Source organism: Cebus imitator, unplaced genomic scaffold (genome assembly GCF_001604975.1).
Source record: "Cebus imitator isolate Cc_AM_T3 unplaced genomic scaffold, Cebus_imitator-1.0 Scaffold107, whole genome shotgun sequence".
Taxonomy (NCBI): domain Eukaryota; kingdom Metazoa; phylum Chordata; class Mammalia; order Primates; family Cebidae; genus Cebus; species Cebus imitator.
The window spans coordinates 4,672,733-4,688,047 of NW_016107422.1; the positions used below are offsets into that span (position 1 = coordinate 4,672,733).

General features: G+C 45.4%; 1 protein-coding gene across 2 annotated transcripts in view; it reads left to right on the forward strand.

Annotated features, from left to right (window-relative positions):
* Positions 1-15,315, forward strand: part of MKI67 (marker of proliferation Ki-67) — a 29,743-nt gene extending 14,428 nt beyond the window's left edge. For both annotated transcript variants that reach the window (XM_017537883.2, XM_017537885.2), the window contains 7 exons: positions 128-434; positions 525-643; positions 755-926; positions 2,710-2,865; positions 3,812-10,668; positions 11,528-11,971; positions 13,968-15,315. In XM_017537883.2, coding sequence (XP_017393372.1) covers positions 128-434; positions 525-643; positions 755-926; positions 2,710-2,865; positions 3,812-10,668; positions 11,528-11,971; positions 13,968-14,033 — 8,121 coding nt within the window. In that variant the 3' untranslated portion in view covers positions 14,034-15,315. The remainder of the gene's footprint in view (positions 1-127; positions 435-524; positions 644-754; positions 927-2,709; positions 2,866-3,811; positions 10,669-11,527; positions 11,972-13,967) is intronic.

The following is a 15,315-nucleotide window of genomic DNA, read 5'->3' on the forward strand; positions in this document are numbered from 1 at the left end:
GTGGCTTAAGCATTTGTTGCTTCAAAATTTAAACAGCTGAAATTCTTAACCGAATAGTTTTTCATCAGTCATTCCAGTGATGTTACATCCTTGTTAAGGCTTGTTGTGAACAATTTTGTCTTATCAGGAACAGCCTCAACCATCAGCGGAACAACAGTCAACTTCAGAAATCCACTTGGAAGTGACGGCACAAAGCTTGGTTACAGGCCCTCCAGCCCCTAGTCCTAGGAAAACTCCGGTTGCCAATGATCGTAGGTCCTGCCAAGCAGCCCCTGCTTCCAGCAGCAAATCTCAGACAGAGGTTTCTAAGAGAGGAGGGAGAAAGAGCGGCAACCTGCCTTCAAAGAGAGCGTCTCTCAGGCGCAGCCAACATGGTATTTTACAGATGATATGTTCCAAAAGAAGAAGCGGTGCTTCTGAAGCCAATCTCATTGGTTAGTCTTGCATTAGAACACATATGTTAAGGTGAATTTTTTCATGAATACTTGTTTTTGAAAAGTTTCATCTTCTTTTCCCGTTGACAGTTGCAAAATCGTGGGCAGATGTAGTAAAACTTGGTGCAAAACAAACACAGACTAAAGTGGTAAAACATGGCCCTCAAAGATCAGTGATCAAAAGACAAAGAAGACCTGCTACTCCAAAGGTAGGGGCCTCACTGGGAGCGGCTGCTTTACCATACCAGTGCCACTGAAGCTTGCATTCAGTGTGGATTTATGCTTTAACGTCTTGTTTACCTCTTTCCTGTTCTTTACAGAAGCCTGCGGGTAATGTTCACAGTCAATTTAGTACAGGCCATGCAAACTCTCCTTGTACCATAATAATAGGGAAAGCTTATACTGAAAAGGTACATTTGCCTGCTCAACCCTGCAGAATGTTCAACAACTTCATTTCCAACCAAAAAAGGGACTTTAAGGAAGATCTTTCAGGTAAAAACAGTCTTAGATCTTATACATCTTTTGACCCTACTATTTTTTATTGTGTTAATGTTTGGGTTGCTAACTTTGTTTATCTGCTGTGAAAGGGATTATAAAATAAATGACTGAGTCAACTTTCTGGGGTCATGGCATTCAGGGAAGATAAAGCTGGTTTGGCTTGCAAGGACAGGTCTCTGATAATTTTGGGGATCACATGTCCTGCGTGAAATAGGTATGGAAATGTCAAATGCATATCTTTACCCTGGAGAGCAGCGTATACATAGAAAGCTGGAAGGCGCTTTACAGGGAAGAGACGTAACTTGTTACCTACAGCTACACTAACAGTTTATCCCAGGTGTAGCTCAGTTGTTTATGAGCAACATTTTGCTTCTTCAGGATTTACTTTTTAGGCAGCTTAACTTCCTTGAAAGAAGGCCCTATGAGAAGATTCCCGTAAACAACTGATGGTTGAAGAAATGTTTGCACTCAATTCCCACTCAGGAAAGTGTGGCCTGACTTGCTAAAGTGGGGATGATGCAGCAGCTAGGGCTGGTGGCAGGAGAGCAGCTGTAGGTTTTCTGTTGTGTAATTTGCCCAGTAGTTTCTACCGTGTACAGTTTGGAAGGGTGGTGGGAGTTGAAGTGAACAGGGGAAACCTTGTTTCTGTTTTCTGGCAGATTGAGTTGTAAGAGTTGTACTCCTCTGTAATGGCTGCCAGGTACCGTCTGATGAGTCATATTCGGATCCGTTCATTTATCTTTTTAAAAAAACCAAGAAGACAGAAATGCAAAACCTAAACCAAAATGTAGATATGTATCTAGGAGTAGGTTTATAAATTACAGACATGTATGAATGTTCTAATATGTATGTTACAAAATGTTAAAAACAAACCCTCAAAAATACTTTTAAAAAAATGTTAAGTATTCAGTGTGTGGGACAGTGGATTGTCCCCAGCATTCTTTCTTTTAAGATGGTTTCCTAGAGTCAAGCAGTTCTCACCTGTTGGTATGAGTACATCTCATTGCAGAACATTAGCATCTGCTGAAGACTAAACCCTAGGCTTTAAGTAGAAGGGGAGATTTTTGTGAATGGACTGGTTTGGAAGGGAGGCTTCAGAACAGGCTTCCCCCGAAAGTTTTGTGTATGACTATGAGGCTGAAATAGCACTTGCATCCAATGAGGCCAGAATGATACAGGTAAGGAGAATATGGGTTAAGAGGAGTTTTGCAGAAAGTTACAACTTCTATATAAACTGCTTTGTTACTATTTTTTTTCCTGAGATTACGTCAGTACTGCTTTTTGGTGTTAAAATGGAATGAAAATGATAAATAGATTTTTAAAATATATATGTATTTTTAAGTGACAGTACTAAAAATGGGCAGCCCTTTGTCGTTTTCTAAAATGTGGGCACACGTTATTTGTACTTAAAACCTAGAACTGAGCACCCAAGACTTTGAGAAGCATGAAGGCGTTTGGATTTTAGATCCCAGCTTCCATGTTCTAGAGCTCATGTGTGAGGACTAGTTAGAAAGACCACAAAGGTCAACTAACTTCATTTGTTTCCTTCCCAAGAAAAGCAAAGCAAAGAACATCGCATATCTTCTCTTTGCTCTCTTTTTTACACAATAAGTACATTATTAATGGAATCACCCTTTTTATGAGGCCTATGTACCAGGAATTCTAGGGAGGAATCTACTATTATTTCACACCATTTACACCTTACAGGTGAGGACTGGTATGGTTGTTTGAATGTTAGCAATATGTTAATCACTTTTCAAATATTTTCATTTAACAGGAATAGCTGAAATGTTCAAGACCCCAGTGAAGGAGCAACCACAGTTGACGAGCACATGCCACATCGCTATTTCAAATTCAGAGAATTTGCTTGGGAAAAAGGTTCAAGTAACTAATTCAGGAGAAGAACCTTTGCTACCCACCTCAGAGAGTTTTGGTTGGTTTCCTTTTTTTCCTACCACGGTGATGTTTTGGGATAGGAACGTGCAGTATTATCTTTTGCAAGCAGTATGATATTACTTCTCTAAAACAAATGTTCCAGGCACAAAATACCATTTCCATCTTCTCTGTTCTAATTGAAAGGGAGATTTCAATCAGCAGTTGATTGAAACACAGGCATTCATTGACTTACAGAGAACGAAAGACTCCGTTAATATGTGTAGATGACCTGTGTACACTTTTGGCTTCTTTAAGTAACCAGGAAGACATGGCAAAAAAGTACAATGATTTCTCACCATACTTACATATAGATTATTCAAATTCAAAATTATTGCAAATTACAAAGCAGAAAGATAACAGTTTATATACTGTGCAATTATTCCTGCTAACCTTTTAGGTGGGAGCAGGCCCGGGTTGAATGTGAGATGGGAGATGAGAATCTGTCTAATCTCTCATTTGGCACTGGTTACTGTGTTCCTGTCATAGAGAGAACAGCTTGCTACCCTGAAGATGTTTGTGGTAGGTGAATATTTCCTGTGTGATATAGACCCTAACCACGCAAGGATAACCCATGTTATTTTATTGGTGATTTAAGGTAAGAAACAGCTGTTTGTTTCTAATGGTTAAAGAAAAAAAATGCCTATATTAATGTCAGTGACACAGGGCATGGCAACTTTTGGAGGATCCTTCTTAAGCAATATTTTTGCCTTCTGTAATCATTTTAGCGTCTAACTTTTGTTTAATGATGACTCCACTGTAGCACCAAATAACATTATCCTTAATTGTGCATGGCTTTTATATAAGACAGATTTATAGACACACAAGTAGCCTTATATTGTTAAGTAGATATGAATTTAGTTTTTTACTATATTTTATGAGGCTTCAGTACTAGATTGACATAAGATACGCATAGAATGTATTTATTATAGATGTTTTTATTTCAGGAGGAAATGCGTTCTTCAGTGCACGGAAGGCAGCAAAAGAACTGTCTGATAGGTGTTCTGTAAGCCCTGCCTTAACACGGCCGAGTATTAGAGAAAATGGAAACACAGCAGAAACTCCTAGGAACACCTACAAAATGACTTCTGTGGAGATGAAGACTTCAGATACTGAGACAGAGCCTTCAAAGACAGTATCCAGTGCAAACAAGCTAAGAAGGTCTACCGAGCTCAGAAACGTACAGAAGCTACCCGAAGAAAGCAAGAGTGAAGGAACAAATACTGGCGTTGCCGACCACATCATAGGAAGGTGTCAGAAGACAACACCACTGCAGCGGAAGAGAGGAGGAGAGATGAAGGAAATCGAAAGACCCTTTGAGACGTATAAGGAAAATATTGAATTAAAAGAAAATGTTGAAAAGATGGAAGCAGTGAAGAGATCAAGAAGAACCTGGGGGCAGAAAGCTGAACGAGTGTCTGACCTAACAGACCTCAAGAGCTTGCCTGATACAGAACGCACGAAAGACCTGGCTCATGGCCAGGAGCTCCTCCAAACCCAAGATCATGCCAAGGCACCAGAGAGTGAGAAGGGCAAAATCACTAAAATGCCCTGCAAGTCATTACAGCCAGAACCAATAGACACCCCAACACGCATGAAGCAATGGCCCAAGACATCCCTGGGGAAAGTGGGTGTGAAAGAAGAGCCCCTTGCGGCAGGCAAGCTCACACGGACACCAGGGGAGACCACACACACACACACAGAGCCAGCAGGAGATGGAAGGAGCATCAGAACATTTAAGGAGTCTCCGAGGCAGATCCTGAACCCAGTAGCCTATGTAACTGGAATGAAGAGGTGGCCAAGAACGCCTAAGGAAGAGGCCCAATCACTGGAAGACCTGGCCGGCTTCAAAGAGCTCTTCCAGACGCCAGGTCACACTGAGGAATCAATGACTGATGACAAAACTACGAACATACCCAGCAAATCTCCACCACCAGAGTCAGTGGACACCCCAACAAGCACAAAGCAACGGCCTAAGAGAAGTCTCAGGAAAGCAGACATAGAGGAAGAACTCTTAGCACTCAGGAAACTGACACCATCAGCAGGGAAAGCCATGCACACACCCAAACCAGCAGCAGGTAATGAGAAAGACATTAAAGCATTGATGAGAACTCCAGTGCAGAAACTGGACCTGATAGGAAATTTACCTGGCAGCAAGAGACAGCAACAAACTCCTAAGGAAAAGGCCCAGGCTCTAGAAGACCTGGCTGGCTTTAAAGAGCTTTTCCAGACTCCTGGTCACACCGAGGAATCAGTGGCTGCTGGCAAAAGCACTAAAATACGCTGCAAATCTCTACAACCAGACCCAGTGGACACCCCAACGAGCACAAAACAACGGCTCAAGAGAAGTCTCAGGAAAGCAGACATAGAGGAAGAATTCTTAGCACTCAGGAAACTAACGCCATCAGCAGGAAAAGCCATGCACACACCTAAACCAGCAGTAGGTGAAGAGAAAGACATCAACACATTTGTGGGAACTCCAGTGCAGAAACTGGACCTGCCAGATAACTTAATCGGGAGTAAGAGACGGCCACAAACTCCTAAGGAAAAGGCCCAGGCTCTAGAAGACCTGGCTGGCTTCAAAGAGCTCTTCAAGACCCCTGGTCACCCTGAGGAAGCAGTGGCTGCTGGCAAAACCACTAAGATGCCCCGCAAATCTTCTCCACCAGAATCAGCAGATACCCCAACAAGCATAAGAAGGCGGCCTAAGACACCTTTGGGAGAAAGAGATATAGAGAAAGAGCTCTTAGCCCTGAAGAGGCTCACACAGGCATCAGGGGAAACCACACACACAGACAAAGCACCAGGAGGTGAGGATACAGGCATCAAAGCGTTTAAGGAAACTGCTAAGCAGAAACTGGACTCAGCAGCAAGTGTAACTGGCAGCAAGAAGCAGCCAAGAACTCCTAAGAGAAAGGCCCAATCCCTAGGAGACCTGACTGGCTCGAAAGAGCTCTTCCAGATACAAGTATGCACTGATAAGCCCACAACTGATGAAAACACTACCGAAATAGTCTGCAAATCTCCACAACCAGACCCAGTGGACACCCCAACAAGCTTCCAGGCAGAGTCCAAGAGAAGTCTCAGGAAAGCAGACGTAGAAGAATTCTCAGCCCTCAGGAAACGAACATCATCAGCAGGCAAAGCCACGCACACACCCAAACCAGCAGTAGATGATGAGGAAAACATCAATGCAGTTGCGGGAACTCCAGTGCAGAAACTGGATCTGCCAGAAAACTTAACTGGCAGCAAGAGACGGCCACAAACTCCTAAGGAAAAGGCCCAGGCTGTAGAAGACCTGGCTGGCCTCAAAGAGCTGTTCCAGACCCCAGGTCACCCTGAGGAATCAATGACTTATGAAAAACCTGCCAGGATAGCCTGCAAATCTTCACAACCAGACCCAGACAAAACCCCAGCAAGCTCCAAGCGATGGCTCAGGACATCCCTGGGGAAGGTGGGTGAGAAAGAAGAGCTCCTAGCAGTTGGCAAGATCACACAGATGCCAGTGGGGACGACACACACACACACAGAGCCAACAGGAGATGGCAAGAGCATCAGAGCAGTTAAAGAGTCCCCAAAGCAGATCTTAGACCCAGCAGCAAGTCTAACTGGCAGCAAGAGGCAGCCAAAAAATTCTAAGGAAAAGGCTGAAGTCCCTGAAGACCTGGTCGGCTTCAAAGAGCTCTTCCAGACACCAGGTCACACTAAGGAATCAATGACTAATGAAATAACTACAAAAATACTCTACAGCTCTTCACCACCAGACCCAGTGGACATCCCAACAAGCTCCAAGCCACAGCCCAAGAGAAGTCTCAGGAAAGCAGACGCAGAAGAAGAATTTTTAGCATTTAGGAAACTAACGCCCTCAGCAGGCAAAGCCACGCACACACCCAAACCGGCAGGAAGTGAAGAGAAAGACATCAATGCATTGATGAGAACTCCAGTGCAGAAACTGGACCTGCCAGGAAATTTACCTGGCAGCAGGAGACGGCCACAAACTCCTAAGGAAAAGGCCCAGGCTCTAGAAGACCTGACTGGCTTCAAAGAGCTCTTCCAGACACCATGCACTGATAACCCCACAACTGACAAGAAAACCACTAAAATACCCTGCAAATCTCCACAACCGAACCCAGTGGATACCCCAACAAGCACAAAGCAACGACCAAAGAGAAGTCTCAGGAAAACAGACATAGAGAAAGAATTTTCAGCACTCAGGAAACTAACGCCATTAGGAGGGAAAGTCATGCACACACCTAAGCCAGCAGTAGGTGAAGACAAAGATAGCACATTTGTGGGGACTCCAGTGCAGAAACCGGACGTGCCAGGAAATTTACCTCGTAGCAAGAGACGGCCACAAACTCCTAAGGAGCGGGCCCAGGCCCATGCTCTAGAAGAATTGGCTGGCTTCAGAGAGCTCTTCCAGACACCAGATCACACTGAGGAATCAACAGCTACTGACAAAATCACAAAAGTATCCTGCAAATCTCCACAACCAGACCCAGTCAAAACCCCAACAAGCTCCAAGCGACGGCTCAAGACATCCCTCGGGAAAGCAAGCGTGAAAGAAGAGGTCCTAGCAGTCGTCAAACTGACGCAGACGTCCGGGGAGACCACGCACACACACAGAGGGCCAGCACGCAATGGAAAGAGCATCAGAGCATTTAAGGAGTCTGCAAAGCAGATGCTGGACTCAGCAGACTATGTAACTGGGATGAAGAGGTGGCCAAGAACACCTAAGGAAGAGGCCCAATCACTAGAAGACCTGGCCGGCTTCAAAGAGCTTTTCCAGACACCAGGTCACACTGAGGAATCAAAGACTGATGACAAAACCACCAACATACCCTGCAAATCACCACCAGAATCAGTGGACACCCCAACAAGCACAAGAAGGCAGCCCAAGACACCTTTGGGGAAAAGGAATGTAGTGGAAGAGCTCTCAGCCCTGAAGAGGCTCACACAGACACCAGGGGGAACAACACACACAGACAAAGCACCAGGAGATGCGGATACAGGCATCAAAGTGTTTAAGGAAACTGCTAAACAGAAACTGGACCCAGCAGCAAGTGTAACTGGCAGCAAGAAGCAGCCAAGAACTCCTAAGAGAAAGGCCCAATCCCTAGAAGACCTGACCGGCTTGAAAGAGCTCTTCCAGACACCAGTAGTCACTGATAAGCCCAGGACTAATGAGAAAACTACCAAAATAGCCTGCAAATCTCCACAATCAGACCCAGCAGACACCCCAACAAGCTTCCAGGCACAGCCCAAGAGAAGCCTCAGGAAAGCAGACATAGAGGAAGAATTCTTAACACTCAGGAAGACATCAGCAGGCAAAGCCATGCACTTACCCAAACCAGCAGCAGATGCTGAGAAAGACATTAAAGCATTGATGGGAACTCCAGTGCAGAAAGTGGACCTGCCAGGAAATTTACCTGGCAGCAAGAGAAGGCCACAAACTCCTAAGGAAAAGGCCCAGGCTCTAGAAGACCTGGCTGGCTTCAAAGAGCTCTTCCAGACCCCAGGCATGGACAAGCCCACTACTGACGAGAAAACTACCAAAATAGGCTGTAAATCTCCACAACCAGACCCAGTGGACACCCCAAGAAGCACAATTCAACGGCCCAAGAGAAGTCTCAGGAAAGCAGAAGTAGAGGAAGAATTCTTAGCACTCAGGAAGCTAACGCCATTAGCAGGCAAAGCCATGCACACACCTAAACCAGCAGTAAGTGATGAGAAAAACAGGAACACATTTGTGGAAACTCCAGTGCAGAAACTGGACTTGCCAGGAAATTTACCTGGTAGCAAGAGACGGCCACAAACTCCTAAGGAAAAGGCTGAGGCTCTCGAGGACCTGGCTGGCTTCAAAGAGCTTTTCCAGACACCAGATCACACTGAGGAATCAATGACTGATGACAAGATCACAGGAGTATCATGCAAATCTCCACAGCCAGAGCCATTCAAAACCTCAAGAAGCTCCAGGCAACGGCTCAAGGTATCCCTGGTGAAAGCGGGCATGAAAGAAGAGCTCCTCACAGCCGGCAAGCTCACACGGACGTCAGGGAAGACTGTACAAACACACACAGAGCCAACAGGAGGTGGTAAGAGCATCAAAGCCTTTAAGGAGTCTCCAGAGCAGATCGTGGACCCAGCAGCAAGTGTAACTGGTAGCAAGAGGCAGCTGAGAACTCGTAAGGAAAAGGCCCATGTTCTGGAAGACCCAGGTGTCTTCAAAGAGCTCATCCCAGCACCAGGTCACAGTGAAGAGTTTATGACTACTGACAAAAACACCAAAATTCCCTGCAAATCTCCCCCACCAGAACTAGCAGACACTGCCAAGAACACAAAGAGATGCCCCAGGACACGTCTCAAGAAAGAAGTGAAAGAGGAGCTCTCAGCAGTTCAGAAGCTCACAAAAACATCAGGGCAAAGCGCACACACACACACAGAACCAATGAGTGATGGTGAAGGCATCAAAGTAGTCAAGCAACGTGCCAAGAAGACACCGAGCCCAGGAGTAGAGGAACCCAGCAGGAGAAGGCCAAGAGCACCTAAGGCAAAGGCCCAACCCCTGGAAGACCTGGCTGGCTTCAAAGAGCTTTCTGAAACACCAGGTCACACTCAGGAATCACTGACTACTGGCAAAGCCGCCAAAATACCCTGCAAATCTCCCCTACTAGAACTAGCAGACACCAGAACAAGCACCAAGAGGCATCTCAGGACACATGCCCAGAAAGTGGAAGTGAAAGAAGAGCCATCAGCAGTCGGCAAGTTCACACAGACATCAGGGGAAATGGCAGATGCAGACAAAGAATCAGTAGGTAAAGGTAAAGGCATCAAAACATCTAAGGAATCCGCAAAGCAGACACTGGCTCCAGCAGCATGTGTAACTGGCAGCAGGAGACGGCCAAGAGCACCCAGGGAAAACGCCCACGCCCTAGAAGACCTAGCTGGCTTCCAAGACCCAGCACCAGGTCACCCTAAAGAATCAATGACTGATGACAAAACCACTAAAATACCCTGCAAATCATTGCCAGAACCAGTAGACACTGCAATAAGCTCAAAGAGACGGCCTAGGGCACGTGCCCAGAAAGTAGAAGTGAAAGAAGAGCCCTTAGCAGCCGGCCAGCTCACACCAGCATCAGGGGAGACCACGCACACCGACAAAGAACCAGCAGCAGGTGAAGGCAATGGGGTGAAAGCATTTAAGCAACCTGCAAAGCAGAAGCTGGGCCCAGAAAATGTCATTGGCAGCAGGAGACGGCCACGAGCATCTAAGGAAAAGGCCCAACCCCCAGAAGATCTGGCCAGCTTTCAAGAGCTCTCTCAAACACCAGGCCACACTGAGGAACTGGCAAATGGTGCTGACAGCTTTATAGGCACTCCAAAGCAAACACCTGACAGTGGAAAACCTCTAAAAATATCCAGAAGAGTTCTTCGGGCCCCTAAAGTAGAACCCGTGAGAGACCAGGTAGGCACCAGAGACCTTGTAAAATCACAAAGCAAAAGCAACTCTTCCCTGCCCCCACCGCCCCGCAAGAGGGGATGTGGAAAAGATGGAACCGTCACAGGAACTAAGAGGCTGCGCTTTGTGCCCGTGCCAGAGGAAATCGTGGAGGAGCTGCCGGCCAGCAAGAAGCAGAGGATTCCTCCCAGGGTGAGAGCCAAGTCACCCGAACCCTTGGTCGTCATGAAGAGAAGCTTGAGGATTTCTGCAAAAAGAAGTGAACCTGCGGAAGAGGTGAACAGCGACAGCATGAACGCCAACAAAGAGGAACACAAATTCCAAGACCCTGTCCCTGAAAATAAGGTGAGAGGGAGTGTTACAGCATCACTCAATATCATCTTGGGTAGTTGTCAATTTCTGTGTTATAATTTGCATGTGATCTGACTTTATCAGTGGTTATCCTTTCCCCAAAGGGTTTCATTCAACACGGTGAATAACTGCAGACCATGGCAAACAATCTTCTTGGGATCTACAGAGGGAATAGACTAATTTGGGAAAAGAACTAGTCAAAAATGATTAGTGCAAACTTAGAAGTTTCTCAGGAGCCAAATGAGTAATGTTCATCTTCAGATGTTTAAAAAATTTATCAGAGGCTGGGTGGGTGGTTCAGCTCTGTGTTCTGGATACTATCACCAGAACTGGGTTAAAAATACCATCTATGTCACTGTTTTAACTATCAGAACAGTATCAACAGGGACTGTGTATTCTTGAGAAGGACAAAACTGTCCGGACTGTTAGAGAGGTTCCTGCTACATGCAGGGAAGTTTGGAAAAACCCCAGAAAATGACATTTTCCTATTCTGTCTTAGCAGTGATCGTTAAAGGAATAGAAATTCATGTACTCCCTGTAAATGAATGAATAACTGAGCTTCTTTCTATAATGTAAACTGTAAAAATTAGATTTGACATGTATCTCATTAGGCATCATAACTGAAATTTATCCTGAATTCCTTATTTATAATTTGTCAGCAGAGACAGTCAGTTCTCCACAGGAGCAAAGTACCATGGCATTACTTAGATGCCAGGTCTCCTAGAAAATTCATCAGTGGGTAATTTTCAAATGATTTCTCCTTTTAGTTTGCTGTTGATTGTTCTCCCTATTGAATTTTGAAGTTTGTTTTACTAATTATTGGAATTTTGTGGATGTCTTCTCATTTCTTTAGGGAATGTCTCTGCGTGCCAGACGCCAAAATAAGACTGATGCAGAACAGCCGACAACTGAGGTCCTTATATTAGCAGGAAGAATGAAAATAAACAGAAATGCAAAGAAGCCCATGAAGACCTCCCAAGAGATGGACATTCAGAGTCCAGATGATGGAGCCCAGAAAGCCGTACCTAGAGGCAAAGCCAGTGAAAACAAAAGGTGCTTGAGGTCTGTTAGACAGAATAAGAGCTCCCAGCCTAAGGTGGCAGAGGAGAGTGAAGGGCAGAAGAGCACGGGGATTCTCGTGCAGAATCAGGAAGGGAAAGGAGAAGCGGGAAATTCAGACTCCGTGCATTTGAGATCAAGAAAGACCAAAAGCCAGTCTGCAGCAAGCACTTTGGAGAGTGAATCTGTGCAGAGAGTCACGCGCGGCGTCAAGAGGTGTGCAGAAAATCCGAAGAAGGTAAGCCATTTACCATTTTCCTTTTTTAAAAGAGACAGAATGTTTCGATGTATTTTTGCCCAAGGTTGCAAAGGTCAACCAAAAACATGAACAGCACTCTGCCAGCTCCCAGTTGCATTAGTGGAAGGAATATTAAGCTAAGACATATATTTTGTCATTTTAGTTATATTTTGTTATGTTTGTTTTGAGAATTCCACTTAAAATAGCAAATTCACATTATGAAGACTTTTTTCAGGAAGAAAAGGAATTTGTCGACTGGCTAATTTCTGACTGCTTATGATGTACCTCATGATACAATTGTAGGTAGATGTCTTCAGCCTTTGTGTAGTTCAAAAAAAACCCACTGAAACCGAAAAGTAAAAAAAAAAAAAAAAAAAAAAAAAAAAAAAACTATTGAAAGAGAAAATTTTCCAAGGGATTCTTTGGAAAGGTGGAAGGAACAGAGGTTGAGGTGTCCCTGAGGCACATACTCATTATGCGAGAGTTCCTGATCAGTGGGAGGTGCCTCTGCCCTCCACCCCTCCTCCAGCCAGAGACTATCTAAGCTAATGAGCTTTAAGTGCTACTGAAATCACATCAAGTTTAGCCACTCGTAATTACTATCATGTGGACAAATCCGTAGTAAGGATTAAATTCCATTAGTGTTATTTTGGGGAATACTTGGTTTAGCTAAAATAAAGATAGGCTGAATTGCTACCTTTTTGTGAGTGGTATAAATTTAATTCTTAGCACACACAAAATTTGGGCCTTAAACTACCATATTCTGAGTTCAGCAAGCGAAACTCATGTAGCAATAACCTCTCAGATATAGAATCCTGGCGAGTACAGCTGTCCAACCACAGACCTCTTCAGCACAAACTAGGACGCTTCAGCTGCCAAGAAGATGAAAGGTTCCCAGGTGTCCCCAGGACCTGCTACATAGCCAGGCAGCCAGTGGAAGGGGGACTTGTGTGTCTGGTGGTGGGCAGGAAGTCCTAGTTGGGAAATGCCTATAGCTGTACCATAGAGGGAAGAGGAGGAGAGGCTCAGAGGATACTGCCACACTGGTGTCCTAAGTCAGAGACTGTACTTCTGGGACTGTACTTCTGGAACAGGCTGGAAGAAAAAGACACCTGATAGTGCCAGACGAGGTCCTAGAGACACAGGGACACCGGGTACACAGCTAATGTGGGTCAGCACGTTCACCCTTCCAGCCTTACATCAAACTCAGGCTCCAAACCCTTGCCAAATTCACAGTCTGGAAGGTGCTGCTTTATCAGAATGAAACCAAAGAAGGGTAAAAGCAAATCTTTTAACTAGGATGATTCCTAAACACAGGGCAACCAGGCCCAAGGCTAAGCCAGGCCTGGTGTGTTCTGCTGGGGGCGTTCCAGCCTTCTCACTCAAGCACCCAGGAGACCTCCGACATACTCCTCTATTGCTGTGTTCTTCAGTGGGTGTTGGTAGGCCCGGAAAATGCATATATAAGATAAATTTTTTTCCAGTAAGAAGCTTATAGGCATGCTTTTCACCACGGTCCCTCCCGCTTAGCCAAGAGGTGAAAACCACTGCAGGAGTGAAGACCAAGGCAGGTCCCCATCCGTGCAAGGTGGGGATGGTTCTGTCCACAGGGGTTGCTTGGTTTAGGAGAACCAAGAGACTCAATCCTGGCTGAGCTCACTTTTTCTGAGTGACATTTTTTAGTTTGTGAAAATGTATGTATTGATGAAGAAATTTTGTTTTATTATTTGTCAGCTTAAAAATGCGTTAGGAACTTTTGTATGAAAAGATCACGGTATTTAAGCGTAAAAAACTGCATAATAAAAGCAGTTTAAGTCAAGAAAAAACAACTCTAATGGAATATATTTTAAAACTTATTTCCAACCTCAAAATTAATTTTCTACAACTAAGAACCTGCATAATACCTAGTACGCCTTTGGGGTTTTGCAGAGGAGGGTCCATTACGAAAATGGGTGTTTAAATTACTTAAGAGTTCTATGTTTTTCTTCCCACACAGGCTGAGGACATTATATGCATCAAGAAAATAAGAACCAGAAGTCACCAGGACAGTGAAGATATTTAACACAAAAATCTAACTGAGAAAAATATAATAAAGCTAGTTTTGTGATAAGTTCTAGTACAGTTTTTGTCATAAAGTGAATTCTGTAAGTAAAGCTGTCAGTCTGCATAAGGGAAGAAAACTTGGGATATGCTGGGTCTGAATGGGCTTCTTAAACTTCACTGGCAGCACTGCTGGGCTCCTGGATGAAGAACAGTTGAACATGGGGGGCTTCAGGAAGGAGTTTGAGCCAAGGTTTGCCCTCGGCTTTGCAGAATGAAGTGTTGAGGTCCATAGCCACCCTACAGCAGCCCTAACTGTGACCCCTGCCACACTGTGTCACTGTTTAAATGTTTGCCTGTGTCCTCCAGAGCACGATGGCAGGAACGTCCATCCTCAGCTGTCCCAGCACTGAGCAGGCACTCGGGAAACACGAATGAATGGGCGAGTGCACCATGAATGGAACTTGCAAGATCTGTCTTTCTAATGGCTGGGGGGCATTTGGCCCCCACACTGAGGCTACCAGACATCTGCACAGGACAGTCCTATTTTATGTGTCCTTTCCTTTCTGGAAATAAAGTTGTGCTTTGGAGGATGACTTGTGAACACATCTCTAGGGACCAAGAGTGACTTGTAAGGAGTGGCTCATGGCTTGCCTTTGTCTCTTGGGAGTGCTTTTGTAAGCAGGGCTGCTCTCACCTGAGACAGCCTCCCCCCACGGGATCTCGGTCCCAGCTACAGTGCTTCTTGACTTCAGACTGTGGCTCCTCCTCTTCGCCTCTCCAGCTTACCTGTTACTGAAAGCTCCGGAAGTTTACTGGCACTGCTCCCGCCTGTTCTCTTTCTGACTACCTGGCAGCCTGATGCCACCTGCTACATGAAGTGACACCAGTACTCAGAAGCATCCTCGTCCTTGGCGGGACTGAGCACTCAGCCCCTTCAGCCACAGTTTCAGGGTCGTATCCTTGTGAGCTGTTGCCTCCAAAATCTCTTTTGAAGCCCAGACTTCTTTCTCCAGCTTCAGACCCATAGACATAACTTATTCATCTCCATTTACTTTCTACTTTGTCCCCTGTTCTCTCTCTGTTCCCCTAATCAGAGAATAGCCCACCCCCCACCCCAGGTCACCTGTTTGGACTCCCCTATTCGCCCACCTTGCCAGATGGAGGTGAGGATGGCACACCTGACAGGGTAGCTGTCCCCCAGCGTGCCCGATGCAGGCAGCGCCCCGTCTCCACCCTTGTCTCCCCAGTGTCTGGCGGGGAGCCAGGTAACATCATAAATACTTGCTCAGTGAATGCAGAAA